This window comes from Mus musculus, chromosome 14 (genome assembly GCF_000001635.26).
Source record: "Mus musculus strain C57BL/6J chromosome 14, GRCm38.p6 C57BL/6J".
NCBI classification, from domain to species: Eukaryota; Metazoa; Chordata; class Mammalia; order Rodentia; family Muridae; genus Mus; species Mus musculus.
In genome coordinates this window covers 103593899-103616353 of record NC_000080.6, presented here as the reverse complement: position 1 = coordinate 103616353, position 22455 = coordinate 103593899, and the positions used below count along the sequence as shown (strand labels likewise).

General features: G+C 38.3%; 1 protein-coding gene across 3 annotated transcripts in view; it reads right to left on the bottom strand.

Moving 5' to 3' along the window:
* Positions 1 to 3007: 3007 nt before the first annotated feature.
* The window catches only part of Scel (sciellin), a 100286-nt gene continuing 80838 nt past the window's right edge, over positions 3008 to 22455 (bottom strand). For all 3 annotated transcript variants that reach the window (XM_006519356.3, NM_022886.2, XM_006519355.4), the window contains exons 25-31: positions 16947 to 17006; positions 14109 to 14201; positions 13036 to 13107; positions 10701 to 10775; positions 8145 to 8253; positions 5528 to 5630; positions 3008 to 3971 (exon numbers count right to left, since the gene is read on the bottom strand). In XM_006519356.3, the coding sequence (XP_006519419.1) occupies positions 3955 to 3971; positions 5528 to 5630; positions 8145 to 8253; positions 10701 to 10775; positions 13036 to 13107; positions 14109 to 14201; positions 16947 to 17006 (529 nt within the window). In that variant the 3' untranslated portion in view covers positions 3008 to 3954. The remainder of the gene's footprint in view (positions 3972 to 5527; positions 5631 to 8144; positions 8254 to 10700; positions 10776 to 13035; positions 13108 to 14108; positions 14202 to 16946; positions 17007 to 22455) is intronic.

Here is a 22455-nt window from a genome sequence, read left to right as displayed (position 1 = left end):
GAATATTTACACAATGGAGTACTACTCAGCTATTAAAAACAATGAATTTATGAAATTCTTGGGCAAATGAATGCATCTGGAGTATATCATCCTTAGCGAGGTAACCCAATCACAAAAGAAGTCATTACATATGCACTCATTGATAAGTGGAGATTAGCCCAGAAACTTAGAACACCCAAGACAAAATTTGCAAAACACAAGAAAATCAAGAAGAGGGAAGATCAATGGGTGGATACTTCATTCCTCCTTATAATAGGGAACAAGATACCCATAAAAGGAGTTACAGAGAAAAAGTTTGGAGCTAAGACAAAAGGATGGACTATCCAGAGACTACCCCACCAGGAGATCCAGCCCATAATCAGCCACCAAACCCAGACACTATTGCATATGCCAGAAAGATTTTGCTGAAGGGACCCTGTTATAGCTGTCTAGTGAGGCTCTGCCAGTGTCTGGCAAATACAGAAGTGGATGCTCACAGTCATCTATAAGATGGAACACAGGGCCCCCAATGGAGAAACTAGAGTAAGCACCCAAGGAGCTGAAGGAGTCTGCAACCCTATAGGTGGAACAACAATATGAACTAACCAGTACCCCCAGAGCTCGAGTCTCTAGCTGCATATGTAGCAGAAGATGGCCTAGTCGGCCATCACTGGAAAGAGAGGCCCCTTGGTATTGCAAACTTTATATGCCCAAGTACAGGGGAATGCCAGGGCCAAGAAGTGGGAGTGGGTGGGTAGGGGAGCAGGGCAGGGTAGGGTAGAGAGAACTTTCGGGATAGCATTTGAAATGTATATAAAGAAAATATCTAATAAAAAAATAAAAAAGAGAAAGGGTCTCACTATGTTCCCCCAGGCTGGCTTTGAACTTAACAGCTTCCTGCCAGACCACACAAGTGCTGGCATTGACACAACTTTAGCTGCTACACAACTTTTGCACTATAAATAACTCAAATAAAATTCTAAGTACAAATAAAACATTCAGTTGACCATGGGTGTGCCAAAAAAATAATAATAAGGTGATCAGGAGAAGCAAACTCATAATCTCCAATACTTGAGCTCCTAGTCCATTAGAGAGCCAATATTCTCAATCTGCAGTTCAGGCAAGAAGGGATCAAGACAGAGAGAAAGTAGCCTTCCGCATTTAAGAAAGGTATTTATGGGTACCTCTTAGGAAACTGACTGCCTCTTATGAAATAGGTTAAAACTCTAGAAATGTACAAATATTTAGATTGTACCAAAATAATTCCATCGCCAACTACAAGTCAGCCTCACGCTTGTCATGATGTAGACTATTCACTTGTTTTGATGGAGCTCTGAGTCCAGCTGAACTGGACGTTGTTCCAAATGCTCATCGCTTTCCAGCATGGCCAGCAACGTTCCAGTAAGCAGACCAGTGAGTCCCCAGCAATGGGAGCTGGGCCACCTTGTCCCCTAAATCCAATGAGCAACCTCAGTCAAACAGCTAAAGGTAGAACCCTCTTGAATCAATTCCTCTTTCTTGACTTTCCTTTAAAAGTTCAAGATCTGTTAACAAATTCTGTATCTGAAGTAATGGTGCTTTTCTTTTACTGTGCTTCGCTGTTGTGGGTTTGAGGGCGTGGCTTTTGAGGGCGTGGCTTTGTCAGTTAAGTGCTTAATGGCAGAATGGATGAGTGATGGTGATGTTCACCACACAGGAATGAGAATCCACTTCATACGAAATTGAGGCATGGTGGTTTATGCCTCTAAGGCCTGTGCGGGGTGGGGGTGGGGGGGCGCAGAAATGGGAACCACCCCGAAGGTGGCTGGATAGCAAGAAGAACCAGTGAGCTCCCAGTTCAGAGAAAGATCATGACTCAAAGAGGAGGAAAGTCCCCTGAGCAAGACATCCAAAGTCAACCATTTCTGACTCCATACACGTGTACCCGCATATAGTTGGACACACATCACACATGCACACACACAAAGAAAGTTGCCTTAATAGAACTATTATACCTCTTATGGGGAGTTTTTAAAAATTTACATCAGAATTCAGGACCTGGTACTGGTGATTTGGTAATCTTGTTCAGGAGCAGTATGCCAGTCATATCACGATTAATTGATGATAGAAATAGCGAAATCTTCCAAATTGTTAAGGGGGAAAAAAAAGTCTGTCATTTAGATAGTGAGGAAGTCCTCAGATATAATGGAGTAGTCTCAGTGAATCAGAAACCTTTGTCTCTCTGATAATGTGTACATTTTGTTTCTCCAACAGCTTTTGGCTTGGTTTAATACATTATTGTGCAAGAAAGTGTCCATAAAACTGCTACGGAAAAGCGAGAAATGTGTTCTCTTCAGATTTTTACATTTCTAAATGATATTCAGATGATTTTTAATTACTACCAAGGCATTGAAATGTTAATGTATTTTATAAGACAGACGAGGGCGATTTAAGCTCTGCTTTCTGCAGTCAATTTCAACTCTAAGAAAATGATTTCTTTTGATCCACTCTGATAGCATGTAATAAAAGAACAATAAAACATATGGCTCAATTACCACTGCTTCTCATCAAGTGTGAATTAATGAATATCAAATTATTATTAATTGTTTTTTCTGGCTCCCTCCCCACAGGACAATTATACACTGCTGAATTTTGATAAGCACTTTGTGTTTAACACTTTGTGGACCAGTGTCTAAGAGGAACAGAGGCATAAAATTATTACACAGGAGAATAATTATTTAAATCTATCATTTTGCAAATCATGCCGTCATATTTAATTTCCCCAGGAATTCTACACCCCAGCTCAGCCCAGTCACTCTTCCTTCAAGAAATAGTTGCCATGTGCCTATAACATACTTTATATGTTCAATTTTTTGATGTTAGCAATAATAATGATTTCTTGTATGAGTATTTAATTTCCAACTTCTTAACAAAAGCATTCTTTCAAAATGAAAGTTATATTTTAAGCAGCTAAAAAATAAATTAACTCTCATAGCACAGAATATAACTTGTGCTCAGTAATGTTAATGAATGATATGGAAACATTACAGAAATTGACAGTTCATTTTATTGTTGTGATCCTTCTGTAAACATAAACTGTTTATAACACGAACTTACATAACGTGTTTGCAATACATAGCTATTACTTCTCAGATTATTTGATCACCCAGATTTTGAAATACATGCAAAGAAAGTTTAACAAATTACACGTTATCTGATTTTTACCTATCACCCATAGAGCTATTGATTCCAGTTTTAAGAATAGTCCTCAAAAGCCATGCCTGTGATAAACTGAAGGGTGACACTTAGGTGAAATTATTTATATTTCCCAACATAGCTAACAAATATACCAACATGTTTCTAAACAGGAAACTCAAATCTCTTTTAGATTCAGAGGATAGGAAAAGCAAGGAGGGACTTAGAAACCATTTTGTCTAATATCTGTGTTGTCATAGATAATGCCACAGAAAGTCTGGAAATTTTAAGTGATTTTTCTAAGGTCCAAACAACTTGGAACATTGATACCTTGAACCAAAAATTTAGAAGGAAATTTCTATGTGCATTTTCTTTTGTAGAAAAAAGAAGTATATCTTGCTTCCAGCAGCCTATTTGTCAGGGGGTCAATAATGCTCTAATGCAAATTATTAGAGGGATGTAGGTAGGAAGATAAGAAACTCAGTTAAAATGGAAACCAAGATGGACAGTCAAATATAGAGCAGAGATGGCCTGCTCAGGGTTGAGAATGCTCACTGCCGTTGAGTTTGGTAACTAGAACTATGTAGATTTTTTTTTATCACTAAACTTTGCCAGACACCAGATGATTCTTTTCACATATGTGACCTTCTTCAATGTAATTAGATTGTTTGTGCAACAACAAAACTGTTATTTTGATTCAAGAGATGATGTCCAATGCAGATGTTTTCTAGATTACATATTCTTAAATGTAGCTTTAAATTCCTCGATGAAGGTGCTCATCTTCATTTCCACGTGTCGGCGTTACTGAATCCATTTTGCTGAAAATTCAAAAACAAAGTTAGTCACATAAATCAATACAAAAATAAACCCATAATCAAAATTAGAAAAACCACAATCATTCCCCCTGGGGGGTAGTACTGGGTAAACATCTCGCCGTTCCTTCTCGTCCTGAATTCTTCACTCTGGCTTCGGTCAAACACGAAGTGCCACACATTGGCTGTGCACAGTTAAGACACAAGTCAGAGTCACAGCTTATGAATATGATTTTTAAAAGGTATTACTGTCCAGTGTACAAAGACAGAGGGGAGGACACACAGACTTGTGAGTCTTTACGAAGCATGCCCTGTACATCCTGTCAGGGATTCTCAGGAGTGAAAGTTTGGAAGTACCCCACGCACACACAGAATGGGGCGGAATATCGGATTGGTTAGAACTGCAAAATCAACATGGAAAGTGGATGTGAGAAACAATCTGGGGAAAGCAGAGAGGAAGGCAGAGTACAAATATAATTAAGCTTATTCTTGTAATTGACTCTGAAGCCTGATGGAATGCGGGTCTCTGGATATTTTTCCAGATGTAGCCTCCCAGTCGCTCATTAAGCTCATGAGTTTGTCATTAACTTCTGTGCTTTTGATCCTATGGAGGAATCCCAAATAATTTCATTCGCTATACCAACGCCGTCAGGAATAAAGGCCCTCTAACATGGAGATTCAGGACTGTCCCTTCAATAGCGATTTGTTTTTCTTGTTCTCCTTACTGTCGAAGTTAAAAATAAATTGAATGTACTCTCTTGTAACAATCAATTAAATTTTATAGGATTTTGTTTTTCAGACATATTCTGCATGTGTTTTACATCAGCACTTAAATTTCTCATGCTTAGTTAAAAATGCATACCCATAGCATCTTGCTTTCTCCTTACTGATGCTAATTAAGAGCCTAAGTTATAGTAACATTTGGTCTTGTAATTTTTTTTTTATTTTTTATTTTTGGTTTTTCGAGACAGGGTTTCTCTGTGTAGCCCTGGCTGTCCTGGAACTCACTTTGTAGACCAGGCTGGCCTCGAACTCAGAAATCTGCCTGCCTCTGCCTCCTGAGTGCTGAGATTAAAGGCGTGTGCCACCACCGCCCGGCATAATGTTTTTTTTTTTAATGCTATATTTAACATAAAAATTAACCATTTCAGGTAAAAGTACCATTAAAAGGCATGGATTGTAATTATGACTCTATTTAATTTTATTTTCAAGTGAAAATACAGAAGGGTATCCACAGAAATTATTCAACTTAAGTAATCACTTAATCAGAAAAGTAGTTCTGTTTCACAAACTGAAAAAATACATACATATATTTATTTTATATAAAATAAAAGTGGTCCTTTTATTTATACCGCTTTCTGACTGATACAAAAAATAGCATAAATATTGATGAATTTATATCATTAAACAAAATACTGCCACAGTTTAACTATCTGCTGCTTACTTTTTCATTAGCTATAATTAATAAAGTATTGAATTCTATCAAAATACTTCATATTTAGCAATACTGCATACTTGCCAGTGTCAGTAAGAATGCTTGATGCGTAGAGCACAACACTTACCCATCACTTTAGAGTAGCAGGGCTCACAGTGTATCGTCTGCCTATAGATCCAAATACTGTCTCCTGCCTGTAAATTTTCCAGAGGCCGTTTGCATATTTCACACTGAGGAAAACAACACAAGTTTTATATTAAAGACTTGGTATGTATCCTCAAGGGAGTAGGGACAGAAACCCTTTCAGTTCTGAGACCCCCCTCCGTAGAACTTTCCACAGCGTCCTTCTATCTGCAGGTCTAGTCCAGGGAGCTTCACCAGAGAAGTTCTCTATGCAAAGGAGCCAAAAGAATGGTTTACAAATCAGCTGTGGCAAGGACAAGATAACCAACTAATGTCTCAAACAATAAAACGGACTTGTATTCATCCTTTGTTTCCACAAGGGAGAGCTGTGTGACTCAGGCACAACCTGCCGAACCAAACAAAATGCTGGTCACACAGGGATGCGGGAGGGTGTGAGGAGTTGTACCAGTTACAGAGCAGGGGAAGGTTGGCCTCCATTTTTCTTAGACATGGCTGCTGATTGGCCAGGTTTAAAAATACTGGTTGGTTTTCAAGATGAATCACTAAAGCAAATTGTCTTTGATCCCTATATTAAACATTTAAACTAGTTTAAGTGGTTTTCTGTTGCACTGGCTGTAGAGTAATTTGTCTTTTTCTCTGAGCATGAGCGTAATTTTTGAGTGTCATGGTCTCTAATATGTCAAATGGAAATGAATCACATAAAATGCAATGAATGGAAGTTATTCCTATTTACCAAAAGCAATAACCAGAAGAATTTCTATTTTAGAAAATTTTATGCATACCAATTTAAAAATCTAAAGGTATATACGTTTATTTAATGGAGTATATTTTGCAACTAGAAATACTTTCATCTTATGACTAAACAATTCAATTGCTTCATTTTCTTTTTATTTTACATTATTTTTATTAGATATTTTCTTCATTTACATTTCCAATGCTATCCCAAAAGTCCCCCATGCCCTCCCTCCCCACTCCCCTACCCACCCACTCCCACTTCTTGGCCCTGGCATTCCCCTGTACTTAGGCATATAAAGTTTGCAAGACCAATGGGCCTCTCTTTCCACTGATGGCCGAATAGGTCATCTTCTGCTACATATGCAGCTAGAGACATGAGCTCCAGGGGGTACTGGTTAGCTCATATTGTTGTTCCACCCATAGGGTTGCAGACCCCTTTAGCTCCTTGGGTACTTTCTCTAGCTCCTCCATTGGGGGCGCTGTGCTCCATCCAATAGCTGACTGTGAGCATCCACTTCTGTGTTTGCTAGGCCCCGGCATAATCTCACAGAGACAGCTATATCAGGGTCCTTTCAGCAAAATCTTGCTAGTGTATGCAATGGTGTCAGCATTTGGAGGCTGATTATGGGATGGATCCCTGGATAGGGCAGTCTCTAGATGGTCCATCCATCTTATACTTTTATAATCCTATATTGTGCTATGGTTTCATTTGCCTATTTATTTATTTATTTGTTTATTTATTTATTTACTGGAATCACATATGCCATGAGACTCAAGAGACAGTCAGTAAACAACTTCGTTCTTTCCTTCCAGAATGCGGTCTCTAATGATGAGGACTTAGATCCTCAGATTGGCTTCAGGTGAGACACATGCTGAGCCATCCTGCCGGCCTGGATACCTGATTTTATATTAAAATAATGCACCATGGTTTTGATTGCTAGGTAACTGGTGGATAAACCACCAATGGACACAGTCGTTCATCTATTTGGCTAAAATAAATAATTTGCATCTAAAGGTCTTAGGCTTTTCACATTGGATGCACATGAGATAAATCTAAGGAGCCTCTAAAGCAACTAGTGTCCGAAAATAATCTCTGCAATCTTAAATTTCCTGTCTGAGTATTCTAAGGCTTTTTTTTCTCTTAATCAGTCTTTATGATTTTATACTTGCAACCAGTGTTGAGAAGCAAATCCCAGTCAATGATCTATTTTCTAGCTAAGGAAACCAAAGCTTGGTCATCTGATTGCCCAAATGCACCGGCCACCATACTGAAGGGCAGAGGTTGAACTGAGGTCTTCAGACACCCAGTACAGAGCTCACACAGTCGCACTGAGATGTGACATGTGTGGACAGACACAACACACAAGCCCAGGTGAGAAGGAGCTGAACAAAGCGAAACGTGGAAGTGTTTGCCATTGAACATGTCTGCCACTTGCTCAGCCACAATGGACCATGGGTTCCACAGCACACTGCTTAGATTGCTGTGAAGTCTTGAACTCATGACAAGAGCTAGCTTTATGTTCAACAGTCTACTGTCTATGTATGATTCCATTACATACATGATGCAACACACAGTTTATTAAAATGTTACAGAAAATTAAGAATGACAAATGCTTATCTTTTCCACAGACCGAAGTCTCCTAAGAGATGGGTGAGTGACAGATTCTAAGCCTAAAACCGAGGGAGTAATTATAGACCTTTGAGGGTGACGCTGCAGAGCACCTAGGGACATGAGTAGCATGGTATTGATGTGGGTCACAGAGCGTTTAAAGCTTTGGCTTCACACTAAGCACTTCAGTAGGTGCATTTCCCTTGGCGTTGTGCCACATTCCTCACACTCCAACATGAAGTGAGCACGCACTTACCTTAAAGCAGGTGGAATGGCAACAGATCTGTAATTCATCTAAAATCATCTTGGTTTCCACCCCCAAGGGCTTGCGGCAGTAAGTGCACATGTCTCTTTCAATGACAGACCTGTAGTGACGATAGAATTAAAAACCATTTAAAATTTGCCGTCACGTAGGGACAGGTGTGTGCCCTCTAAAGTCACACGAGACTGTGTTGATACTGATGGGGTTTTAGGATGTAAGAACATCAAGGAAACAACACACAGGAAAAGCCTCACATGATTCATTTACCAGCCATCAAGAGCAAGGGCAGAAAAAGATGCTCAGTTTCCCAGTTAAACTAAATCAGAAGCATTCCTTGAAGCTAGAAGAACATTTTAACGAGTTTACATAGATCTCTCTATACACTGCATAGGGAGACTGGACAGCAGATTGATGCAAATTTTCATTTCTGAAAACATTCAATAGGCCCCAAATAGAACTCAATTTGGGGATGTGTTTATAAACTCACAAGGAGCCTGCTACAAATTGATGAGGAAAAAAGTGGTTTTTCTTACTTATTTTAGAAACTTAATCTTCAACAATAAATGAACTATAGATATGATCAACAGTCAAAAATCTGAAATCATGGCAGACTTTAAATAAAGACCCTTTTCCTTTTGAAAGGTTTTAGAATTGTAAACAGCTCCCAGTAGATTTTTCTGGTTTTATAGCATTATTAGCAAGCAGGGCCAAAATATCCAGAATAGCATACATGAAAGGGCAATGAAATGAAAATACATAATACTTATGCAGTGCATGCATACATTAATGTTGTCATGATCTGCATCCTTGTATTCTCTTGCCATGCTACTGAGAGAACTATTTGAGTGACTCTGACTATACATGTAAATAACACACATATTCAACAATACTCCTTCAGCATATGATGCGTTCTTGTGTTTTACTATAAAAAACTCAGTTCATCATGAGAGGACAGGATTTTTATTTGCATGCCACTTTATAGAAAAGAAAACAGGGACATAGAACAACAAGTGAGCTGCCACTCCCATGCATCTGTTGAGTAGATCTGAACAGGGTGATGCAGAGGTACTATCCCTGAGCTGACATGTGCTAGGCTTGCCCGGGCACTGCTCTTCTGTCACCCACTGAGAGTGCAAGCAGAGAAAAGGGAGTTGGGAGGAAGAGAAAGTAGAGAGGAAAGGTGTTAAGAGTAGATAAAGCTTGTCTGCTTTGATGCTTTCAGTCATTCTAATTACATCATCCTAATTACTACATACACACATATAGGTATATAAAGATTTACATATATGTGAATTACACATATAAATTACATAGATTCATATATATGTGCAAATTGCATAGTGGTTGTTTATATATACTTATAAATATTGGCAAATTTTAATTTATTCTACAGCTACTTATACATACACAACTGGCAATTATTTCCCTTTACATTTTCCAAATGTTTGCATATGTATGTGCATGTGCATATGTGTATGTGTGTATATATATATTATAGACATACACACACACATATATGTGTGTGTGTGTGTAACAAAACCCCTCATTTAAGAGCTAAATCACAGAGAATAGCAATTCTATATCGTTATTTTATTCTGCAAGCACTGATAAAAGGTCGGAAGTACAAAGAAGGAAGAAATGGCCTCTTCCTATGAGATGGTTTTTGCACATGGTCTTTGCCATGGAATGCCATCAGAGAAAGGACAGCTCTAAGTATTTCTCATAGCAAGTGGGATGTGAGCTCATAATCTCAAGGATCACTTAGTGTGTGCCTGTTAGGTGCTAAGCACTGCGTTAGGCGCTGAAGCTACACCTAAAGATGGGGTACATCCTGACTCCAGACAGTTATCATGTTTCCAGCCCCTGCTAGCAACACCCTAACAGTAAAAGAACATGTCCTTGTGTAAAAGCTGTTTCTAGAAGTTGGGTTGAAATGCTAATGGTGTTGGCTTACTTCCCTGGAGGTCTGCAAGCCCTCCCTCCTGAGGATTACCTGGGGGCCCCATGAATCTGAAACAATAAGAGGAGAGTCATAGGAAGAAAAGGCCTGGGATGGACCAGTTCTCCACATTAGATGTATACTCATCTGAATCCTTCTAGAAACTGAGTCCAGAAGGTGTTAGGCCAGGAAATCCATGCACTTTCCTTTGGAAAACCACAAGAGGGAAGGGGGCAGGGCAGACTAGTGAAGCAACAAGGCATGGGTGTTTATAATGCTGCAGGCTAGGGACTCCAGAGAATCACCAGCAGAAAGAGGGCTGGCCAGGGAAGCAGTTTGGAAGGCACAAAAAGGTCTTTTATAATAACATACATAAAAACCAGATCGCAGCTAGGAAGCAGGTTTCCGAATGCAGAACTGCACGATGGTCTCTTTGTACTTATCCCTAACAGTTTCCTGCCTGTCTACCAATCAAAACCATCACCAAAAAATGGAAAAAGAGAAATATACATATATGTTTAATCACATTAAAGTATGTGCATATGTTTGTGTGTATATAATGTGTATATATATCCACTTTATGTCTAAAATGGAACCATAAGTATACTCACCTATCTGAAGTTGAATAAACGGTTTGTATATATTTTCCTGAGATATTTTCCTGATAACCATCCTTTGGTGATTTACTAAAAATGGACATATAGGGACATGTGAGAATCAGAACTTTTTTTCTCTAGTATTGATATAATTGCCTCCACCCAGGTAAGAAAACACACATTCCCTAACACAGTATTATTATATTATTTTTAATATTGCAAACACGGATGCTATCCTTACACCTTTAATTTTTTAATCTGTAGAAGTAATGACACAAAAAGCCCCAGCAAGTCAACATGTCACCAATGGGAACAGAACAGGATGAGACAGAGTAAAAACAATAAAGACAATATCATTTTTCATATGATCTGTACTGTGCTTGCTTATCTGCTAAAACATAGTTTGCTAGTCCTGAGGCACAGGCCTGCAGTCCCACCTGCTTTGGAGGATGAGCCAGGAAAATCACAAGTTCAAGGCTGCCTAGACTACAGAGTGTGCTCAAAGCCAGCCTGGACAAGTAGCAAGATCCTGTCTCAATGAAAATTATATAGGAGGACTGGAGAGACAGTTCAGTGGCAAAGATTTTGCTTGGTAGATAGAAAGCCCTAAGTTCCATTCTCAGGACTACAGAAATTAACCAATTAAGGAATTTAAGTAAGTAAAATAGTCTAACATAAATAAAATACCAGTGCACCATCATGCACGCATGTGCAGACACACTTGAGTGTTTTGCCAAGGCTGTCAGGTTAGTAAATGACAAACAATAACTCAATCCTGAACCTAACTCCAGAGACTTCACACTATAACCATCCTGCCTGTGTAGATTTCGAGAAAGCTGGAGATATTTGAAGACCATCTCTGTCACGTTAGGTATTGGTCTGACATGATACAATATTATCTTTCATAGTTACATTTCTCAAACATACATTTGCATCAAAAATATATTGACTGTGTTAAAATAGAGATAGCCAGGACCCCAATGGCAGAGTTTCTGATTCTTTAGGTCTAGGGTGGGGCCAAGTAAGTTCTACTTGTGACAGGTCTGAAGTGATACTGTTGAGGCCAACCCAGAAACCATATGTGATAATGGCTGCCTATATACACATACACAAATTTTCTAATAACATATATACAGTAGTTTATAACAGTAAACCATAGTCAACATGGTTAAATTACTCAAATATGGTTTAGTTTCTGTACTTGCATAGATACAATCAGTGATTTAAATCAACTATTTAATAAGTAAAAAATCTGGAAATAGTGTTTAGTAGACTATGTTTAATTCTAGAAATGTACTGTTTCTTAAAAGTTGACAGCACAGTCAATGGCCTTTGTTTAAATGAGACACTTCTTTAGAAAGGAGAATGAATTGAAATTGTGGTAACCATGGGGTTACCAACATGCGGAAACGGATTACTATGAAAACACAGAGGAAATGCCTGTTCCTCTTATCCTTCTGGCCAACATTTCATTTCTTGTTCTTACTGTCTATCATCCTCATGCTATTTATCTGTGTCAGTTTCTTTCAGATTCAATATCTACTTATTGCTTTAGATTTTCTCTTAAATGTTTTATCTTTTAGTTTACTTAAAATATGGTTCTGGTTACTATCAATATCATAGACGATATTGAAATTAGGAGAAAAGTTATTTTAGGAGTTGCATGTGTAAGTTAGGCATGATTTGAGCCAAAGAGACATTGAGTTGCCTGTGGAAACTGCCACGCACACAGATTTCCCTCAGCTGTTGTCCTGGGCTTCGTTCACGTGGACCCACACATGTCATGTATGCCTATGCCACCTATGTCTACATTTGGGTGCTTTGTTACCCTATAATTAGGCCACTTCTCATTTTTAGACTCCTTGACAACTAAATGTGTTGTGAATCCATGACCTTTGTGGACACACTTGTCAATGTCCATCATTCTAAGCAGACCGTTTCATGGGGCATACTCTGTAGTTTAGGCCACAGTAGGTCAACTTGAAGATATACTTTCTGCTTCAGATTGGAAGTAAATAGTAGAATAAACCTCTGAATTAAGGTGACTCAAATTTTAAAAAAAAAATTGTTATAGCAAAGAGTCATACCCTTTAAGTGTGGACATTTGATTAGCAATCCTATCACTTACTCATTAGCTATCAGAAACACTTTTGAGTCCATACAATAACCATGAGTCATTCATCACCTAATTATTGGGAACAACATAAAATATTATATGTGTAGAACTTACACTAGTCTTGGCTATCATCTCTGTGAGAGAGCACTCCCTGAAATGGTAGCACCTCGGGTGTGGCACTGACCATTTCACAGCTATAACAGGAAATGAGCTCTTTTAGCACTTTCCCATTACCTGTTCTCCACATATGTCCTTGTATAAACAACAGTGTCCTTGGGTCCACCATTCTTGTTTCCAGAATTGGAGCTGCAATAAAACCATTTAGCTTCATGTTGAAATGTTACTTGTGAGGATGATAAAAACAAAACAATTTTATAATTCAATGCAAAAAATTATATATTTGCAAAAAGATATATATATATATGTGTGTGTATATGTGTGCATATATACATACACACAGATATATACATATATACATACACACACACACACACACATACACACACATATATATATTCCTTCTAAACCAACTGTCAAATGAAAATGTTCAAGTGTCATTAACGAATTCCTGCAGAATTTTCCACCTCTTCCATTTAATTACAAACATCCACTGTCTTGTCCTACTTTGGGATCATTGTGAAAACTAATGATTCAGTAAATTCATCTTAGAGCATGAAGATCATTTGAATGATCCGTGTACTGCACATTAGTGTCTGGTTCCCTAATGCTCCATTCATTTCTAAGCCTTGTAATTCCCCCATAAATCTTAAGTTCAACATGGACTTTGACTATTTAAACATCAGATTTAATGCTACATTCAGACAGATCTAGTGCAAGAATGTGAATGCCATCAAGTCTGAAAAATAGTTCAATAGGTAAGAACACTACTTCTTGCAGGGGACTCAGGTTCAATTCCCAGCACCCACATTCAGTGGTTCCTATATCACCTTTAATTTCAGTTCCAGGGATCTGATCATTTGTAGACTCTGAAGGCACCAGTACATATGTGGTGCACCTACATAAACTCAGATACATTCATATACACACACAAAATAAAATGAAGAAATGTCTAAAAGAAGTTGTCACCATCAGGGTCACAATCATGTGCTGTGTAATTGCAGACTTTAAAGCAACAGCTACGTTCTACATTCTACATATGTCCCAGCAATCACTGAGTTAACTTAACACTCTGATGTAAGGTTATTTACATATAGAAAGTCCCAGGCTTCAATGATGTGGTTGGCTTGCTTATAAATAAGCAAACACAGGGATCTTGTGGTCATTGGTTTTGTAATTGTCTATAGTACCTGAGACTGTTTCTGGCTTCATAAGAATAGACCGAGGCTCTTGTGGACTCCTTGAACAGACTGTTAGTCAATCCATTGGCTTGGCCATCTATCCTGCAAGAGCAAACATGTGTTTGGCATTCAAAATCAATGTCACTTACAAGCGTGTTTGCTCTATTAAAACGTTACTTGGAGGACAATATTTCTTTACCTCTACCTGGTTTCTGCACAGGTACTTACAGAACGCATAGTCTGCTTTACTGGCCCCTCTGGCTCCACAGACTTCACTGTCTTACTTTCAAGAATAATCCACAGACAAAAGCCATATTAACCATTGCTATGACAGAATGTATTTTCATCAAGGAGGAAACCCATTGAAAACTGATACCTCGCTCATTTTCACAACAGCGATGCCATTTAGAAAACTTCCCTTGTACCACATATCTCAGGATTCATCACCTTAACGAAGGAGCCAGGGGTTGTTCTGAGACTTTTCAGTTCCCATTTTGCTTTAATGGAAGGTAATACTTTGAAGACTGCAGAAGTCTGACCTAGATTTCTGCTGATCTAAAAATGTCACCGTGTTTAACAGAGCATAAACACACTCAATTTCTCCCATGGAATGGAGGAAATTCTCAATAAAAAAAATAGTGAAAATTGTATCATTTTTTTTCTCTTCTGTGTTGGTAAGTTTCAAGAGCAAAGACATGGAAACCTACAGCAGAGTTGAGATGTCCACAAAGCCTTCTTTACAGACACACTGTCTGTGGGTGGGGTTGTGCATTTGTGTGCTTGTTCCCACGGAAGCCAGAGATAACAATTCCTCTGGAGTAAAATACTAGACAGTTGTAAGCTATTCAATGTGGGTGCTGAGACTTGAACTCTGGTCCTCTGCAAGAATAGTACATGCTATGAACTACTGAGCTATCTCTCTTACCTTGTTCCATATAACGTTTAAAGAGGAAAATATATTAATAGTACATCTCTGATACACTCACACAAAATAAAACTAATAAAATAAATAAAAATATTAGAGGAAGGTACCTGAAACTATCTTAGGTTTTAAAATATTAAAAAATTTAGCTTTGGCTAAATATACCCTAAAATTTATAGGTATGAAGCTATGAGTTGAAGTTAGCATGACTTTTCTCTCTATTTTGTTCAAAATTTTACAAAAGTTTGCGATGTGTTTATTTTAAATGCATCAGGCTGTAACATCATTCATTTAAGGGAATTATATTTATGTGATTCTAAATGTGTGTACACATTTCAAAGTCAATAAAAGTTTGCAAGGAATTGTGCTTGTAATGAACATGTTATGTATTCATTTAGAATAAATTACTTTGTATTTATTTATCCTTAAGCATCTTGCGTTAAGGGAGATGTTTGGTGAGTAAACTTTCAAGTTATGGCACTGAGTGAAAGGGTGAGATTGAAACTATCACAGGTTTTCTCATATGTTTATTAGGCTATAACATCCCAAGAATAATAAACTTAGCTCAGAACTGTTGAAGAACATTCAAATTTAGTGCTTTCTTAGAATTTATAAGACTCTGGTTTCAAACTCTGGCACCAGTAAGCAAATATTAATTCTACCTTAGTAACACGATACACACTATAAAGACCAACTTAAAAAATGCATAGCTTCAAAGAGGAAGGCTATGAGTGACATTCGAGTGCATTTGCAATGTCTTTATCTGTGCAAACTTAAAACCTCACCAGTTTGTAAAATGCACACACAGGAGTAGTCGATAATCTGTAAACACTACTGTTCTCAAATGAGTCACGTTCCCTAAAATTCATACATCGAGGCTCCAATCTCCAACCAATCCTTCCAGCAAAACCTCATTTCATGAACATAAAATGAAACAGCTCTAGAATCAACTTAAACAGAAAGTTCCTGAACAGCATTTGGCCACTCAGATTGTTTTCATAACATCGGTCACTTCCAAATATTGTTTGGATGAGGTTGGTCAGGTGTTAGTCCTACGCAGTTCCCAAATGTGGATGTGTTTCTGGGAGCTGCAGATCCTGCTAAACATTTTCCTCTCTCATCCAATCAGAGACTCTGATGGGGTCACAACAAAAAGACACAAATGATCCGGAGAACCAGCGCATAAGCTCTGTCAGATCCAAGGGCATTTTTCAGGCAGTTTGGGGATAATGAGTCAGCTCTTCTTTCCCTAGCCAGACCATTCTCTCCAAAAATACCAACAGCCATTATTTCTTATACAATCATAGAAGCTTAGGGGAAAAAAGACAGAAGCACCATGAGAAGGTTAAAAAAGGGAAATGAGTGGTTTTTTGAGTCCTTCATACATGGGTAGGAGCATTGTTACACATGAAGAAATTATTAGTTCCTCCCTCATTTAACTTGGGTGTAATAATGAGGTAAAGTTTATAACCTAGTATCCTTCTTAATGCTAAACCCTTATATTCTGTTGTACAAAGAAATTTCAAAATGAGATTTTGCTTTGTGGCAATGAGAAATTTGTGTATGCTTTTGAACAGGTTTTATCCACGGAAGTGAGGCCTGGGTACTTCCTTCAGTACTGAAAAGCTGCCAAGCAACAGTGATTAAAAATAGACCCTCACAACCCAAGGAAAGGGCTTTGAATTTCCATGACACCTTTTATACCAAGTAACAGGACTGAGCCACAGCGATGAGAAATTCTCACACGGTTGGAACATTGTTACTTTTTTCTGTGTTAGTTGTTAAGCATATGAGGTTATAGCTTTGCTTATTTGGGCAGTGTGCATATTTAAATGTCATTCAAGCCCCCCCCCCCAATCTTCTAAGCAATTACTCAGGTATATATGGAATTCCCAAGAAATAAAGCAAATTACAAACAATCTTACCTCCCATTCTTCTCAGCCACATGAGAATTTACTTCAGTTAAGCTTTCTAGGTCCTGGCCTCTGATGAAAATAGAATAAAAAAAAACAAGATGAGCAACTTAATTGATATATTTGTGGATAAATATGAATGTATGGCTGAAAGGGTAGATAGCATGCTTGGCAATCCTGGGTTTGATTCTCGTACCATTTAAATGAGTGCGTATTTTATAAGTGAGAGAGAAATCACTCTGTAGAAAGCTTGGGAAATCCGGTCTTAAAAAGTGTTCAGCTGTAATCTGCTACACATGTGCTGGGCTCTTGGTCCAGTCCCTGTATGCTCTTTGGTTGGTGGTTCAGTCTCTGTGTGGGTCCCCCAATGACTGGAGCAGGGGGCTATCCCTAAGGCTGTTGCCAGACTGTGGATATCTGTTCCCCTAACTGGACTGGCTGGTTTGGCCTCAGTGGGAGAGAATACACCTAGCCCTGCAGAGACTTGATGTGTCAGGGTTGGGGGATACCGCGGAGCTCCCCACCCTCTCAGAGGAGAAGGGGAGAGGGGATAAGTGGGTGTACTTATGGGGTGGGGGGCAACCAGGAGGGGGGTCAGTGATTTGGATGTAAAGCGAATATTTTGTTTTTAAAAAGCGTTTAGCTCACACTGAATGAGACTAGGTGTGCCCTGAAGCATTAACTACATTTTATGTGATGTATCTCACTCTGGTCTCAGGAGATCTTGCAGGACCAGCATCTGAAGCTTAGAAAGAATGAGGGAGTCTCCCAAAGTTAGTGAAGTAGCTTACAGAAGAACCAAGAGCGGAAATTGAACTACCTGCCTACATAAAACCAGTGCTTGGATGTTTTAGCCAAAGAGTTGACTCGCACTATTACATTACAGAAATATAAACACGCAGCGCACCAATGGAGTAATCAGTTCACAAGGTGGAGGGAAAGTGTGACGATAAGATGCTTACATCGGAGCTTGTCTCATGATATTACACCTGCTATGGTTTACTGGGCCCTCTGGAGTGCTGTGAGGCATTGGTCATTTGCATATTAGCATGATACTAAATGATCTTGTTTGCTGTTCTCATGAATTTGAAAAAGTCTTTGTCATGACACATAGCAAGGAGCATTGCTTCAGAATCAGAACAGGTGAAGCCCATGACCTCTCAGACTTCCTTCAGAACATAATTCCTTGGATTTCATCTTGGAAAGGAAGCTCCCACTACCCAACACAGGTTTTGGGGAGGAAAACACATGTTTAAACCATGAGGAAAGGCAGCATAAATGAGTAACAGTTAATAGAATGTGGTGATGTAAGAGCGAGTTATTGATTCCACACTCTCGGGGGACTTCATCATCTTTATTTCAGGCCTAAAATTTCTTATCTTTGAAATAACTCCGGTTCCTAAAATTCTCCCTTCTCTTGCTTCAATAGATTCAAATACTATTATTCTTCAAAGAATGAACTTGGGGATTCTTACTCACAAAACTAATGTTATTAGGATGCAAAATACCATAAAGTAGCCTTTTGTTTATGTGGAGAGGGATTTAATATTTCCAATATAATATTCAAGCCATTCATAACTGATAAACTTTGTAAATTAGACAGCACACTATAGCCGCTTAAACTTCATACTTAAAATACTATTGGTGTCCTCTTAAAAATCTAGAAATGTGTTTAAATATTTTTAATGTAAATTGACATATTCTAAGGGAACTATATAAAATGTACAATATTTCAGGTATATTAATTGATGTTTTAATCTGAATGGCAACATAATATTCATAACTGAATTCCTCCATATTACCAGACAAAGCTGTGTGAGGCACATTATAAATGTGCACGTTTATAATGTACACAGAAGTCTTTGAACTTGCCTAAACTTGATAGTTTTCACTACTTATTACAGAAGCTATCTTTGTAGTATCAGAGGCAACACATTATCTTAACAGCCTTTACTAGCAAGTGATTCTTTCCTGGCTTAAAGCTTGAAATATGGAATATCACGGTATTAATTAAAACTGGCAGTGGTAAATGGTGTAAGCTCACAGGATATGGAAAGGTTGGGAAACCCAGAACTGTACCAGGCAGTTATACATTGTCCACTGGGATAACATCGAAGTAACCAAGTGTTACATTGCCAGGAGCTGTGGCTTTTAATTATCGTGTGAGAGGAGGGACCAATCTGGGCTTGAGCAAGTATGTGTTGCATAAATACGGGAAGATAAAGTCAAGGAGAAAAGTCTGGAAGAGATTTTCCTTTCTTAGCTTAAGAGGGAACCAACCCTGCCAAGATGACTTCTCAGAACTATGAGAGAATATGTTTTATGTGTTTAAACAATATAGTATACAGGTTTTGTTGGGTATCCCTAGAAGGTCTGTACTGGGTTCCTCAGCCTAGGGGTAGATAGACATCTTTGCTTCCTCAGGAATAATCCAGTTGTGACTGCTACCGATGCTGACTATGTCTCTGCCTACACACTTCATTCTTGCTCTTTGGGTTATAGTTTTGAAGAGAAGGAAAAGAGATTGCTCCACCAGAGGAAGCAGAGGAAGCCAGATACTTGCAGATTCAACAACTACAGCAGGTAACGCAAAAGCTGAGCTTATGCGTGCCTTCGAAGAAGATACTCTCCAAGAAATCATATTAGAGGTTTCATATATTTTTTCTTATTTTATTAGATATCAGCACATACCAAGTTTGGTTGGGTAAGCTACAGGGTTTGTTTTATTTGAATAATCTATACCAATATGTAAAGGGAGCTATATGGTGAACAGCACATGATTTGCATTTTCTTGGGGTATGCACACTGATGGGTAGCATTAACTCGACCAGCAGATCCAGTAAAAGTTTAGACTGCCCAAACTAAATGATGCAAAAATAAATGCTCTTTAATTAAGATCACATGTATTGCATGGTGTCTTTTACACTGTGGCAAAAGATGAAAAGCTGTGAGTCAAAAGCTTGAGCGATAGATTTTTTTATAGAAGTGCAAACCAAATGTTACAAGGTTGAGCAAATGCTCGACTCGAAGCCTTTCCGTGTCTTTTATTTTCATTTTGGTGCGAGGAATCAAGCCCGGCCCTTGCACATTCTAGACCTGACTTCTTTTCGGCTACATCATAGGTCTAAGAATGTCTTTAAAGAGTAGTTTCCTAACCATTTAGAAATGACAGGACATGCATTATCTAAGGTATAAAGCCACACACGTACTTTTCAGCATAGGGATTTCCATGTTGTAATAGTGCAATGTGCTCTCCATTGTGTGGAGGAGTATGGGCCACCCCCCTCCCCTCCCCGTTACAGGGCCAATCACGGGAAACTGCAGATCTGCTCACCAGTCAGCTTTTCCTAGGATACGTCCCGATGCAAGAAAGTTACTAGCTCAGTTCTAAGGACTCTTCCTCTCTGGTGTGCATGTAGGAGGGTTTTATTAATAGGGTACAATATGTTCCTCTCTACACTGCTAACTTAATCTGCTTTTGTCAACTATCCAACACATTTACAAAATTAAATAGTTTCCACACCAAAAAAGAAATAACTGTTTTTTTTTTTCTTTTCTGTCAGAAATTGATCTTAGGCATCAGATTTTCAGCTCAAAATGAATCTTCTTGAAAAGAATAGAGCATCCAGTGAAATAACTAATATAATTCCTTAACTTATTGACACAGACAAGTCATTTATGTACATTTATATACTTTTTCAGTGAGTATTTTATATCCTTAAGGATTTTATCTTCAAAAATAGTAGATTTGTGTATGATTTAGATATTTTAGCTATAACATGTAACTAATAATTTTAGGGTTCCTGAGTCACTCTGATTCCTTGAGGTTGTTGTAAGCAGGAAACAGTTATTGGCCCAATTAAAAAACCTAACAAGTAAAAATCATAACAAAGTAGATTTCTTCTATTTAGTTTCAGAGATAGGAGCTGAGAATGTTGGAGAAGCAATAGGATAGATTTTTACCTAAGTGAACTATCATAAAGCATCGTCTATTCTGAGATGTAGCCTTTTATTCACATTAAATTTGTGAAACACTTAATATGTATCAGGCATAGGGTCATTAGGTTACTATGCTATACAAGGAAAGAAACAAGGTAATTCCATTCACACCTCTAAAGACCTTGTAGATAGAAAGAGAGTTTAAGTGAGAAATACCAAGATTGGTACTCAAGGATACATAATAACTTCTCTGGTGTGGCAACCAGAGGGGATAAAGAGTGCAAGCTAGAGAGGATGGGTGGAAAGGGTTTTGCTTGTGAGCGAAGAGTAACAAAACTGGGGAGAGAATCATGCAGAAACCAGATCATGGTAGTCTTTGGGGACAAGGTTAAGGAACATGGCTGTGACTCAATGGTAAAAGGAAGCACCGGAAGATTGCACGTAGAAGAATGACATAGCCAGATTCCTGTTTTCGGAAGACAACTGTACATCACAGTGGATAAATGGGATTGTAGAAGTCTTGACTGGCAGCAGTAGTGGTTAGAAGGCTGGGAAGTACCCATCACTACAGCAATACTGTGGGAAATGAAGGACCATTTCCAGAGGTTATTATGAGAAGCATCCACAATGATGCCTGCTAGATTGATTGGTTACAGGAAGTGAAACAATGGAGTGGCACATGCCATGTCTGTCTTGAGCAGAAATATGGCATGCAGCAGGGAGATAGGAAGAAACTCTTCTCATATTACAGCACTAAAATCTTGGAAGGTATATGTCAACAAACAGGGAAGACAAATAGAACTCTGACTACAAATAAAAATTATATTTTGCTTCGTGTGAATGATGCCCCTTTTTACTAAGAAATCTTTAATATCACTAGCAATACGAGGTATTCTTCAATACCTATTTGAAAGCAGAAGTTTAGAACATTAATAATTTATCTAATGTGAACTTATCAGCTACAGAAAATGACATCTCTCTTTAGTATTGGTTTATATTACTACTAAAAGCCACACTATTTCTCATTGAGTAAATGGAAATTCTGTGCATATCTGTATTTGCTCTGGTTTCTGTGTTCTTGGGATCTCGGCGATGCTTACATGTATAGATATTTCTGATGGATGAGTGAAGTCTATTCAGTCTCTAACTGTGAATTAAATATGCAGCTCCTGGAAATGTCAGCAAAGTCACACACAAGAACTGACTCTCGGTTTTTCTGCTTCTTACCGAGCAGTGTCTGTGTCTCACGCACGGATGTAAAGGGCTTGTAGAGGCTCACCCCACTAGGGTGTGTTTTAAAATTTCCTTTCTTTACCTACGCTAAAATCAAGAGGACAGCACGGTTCCATGGAAGATACAGGTGACTGAATCAATCTATAAGCTCACTCCACTAAAGCTGCTGTCTTTTCTGTTTGTCTGCTGTGTGATAATTCTTGGCTGTTTATCTTCAAATCTAGTAAACTTCTAAAGAAGAGTCAGGCAGGTTATCTTAGCCAACCAGGCTGCCATCATAGATTCTATGATATCTTGAATTTTTTTTAAAAAAATCCTTTTAATAGTAATTATATTTGCTTAAGAAAAA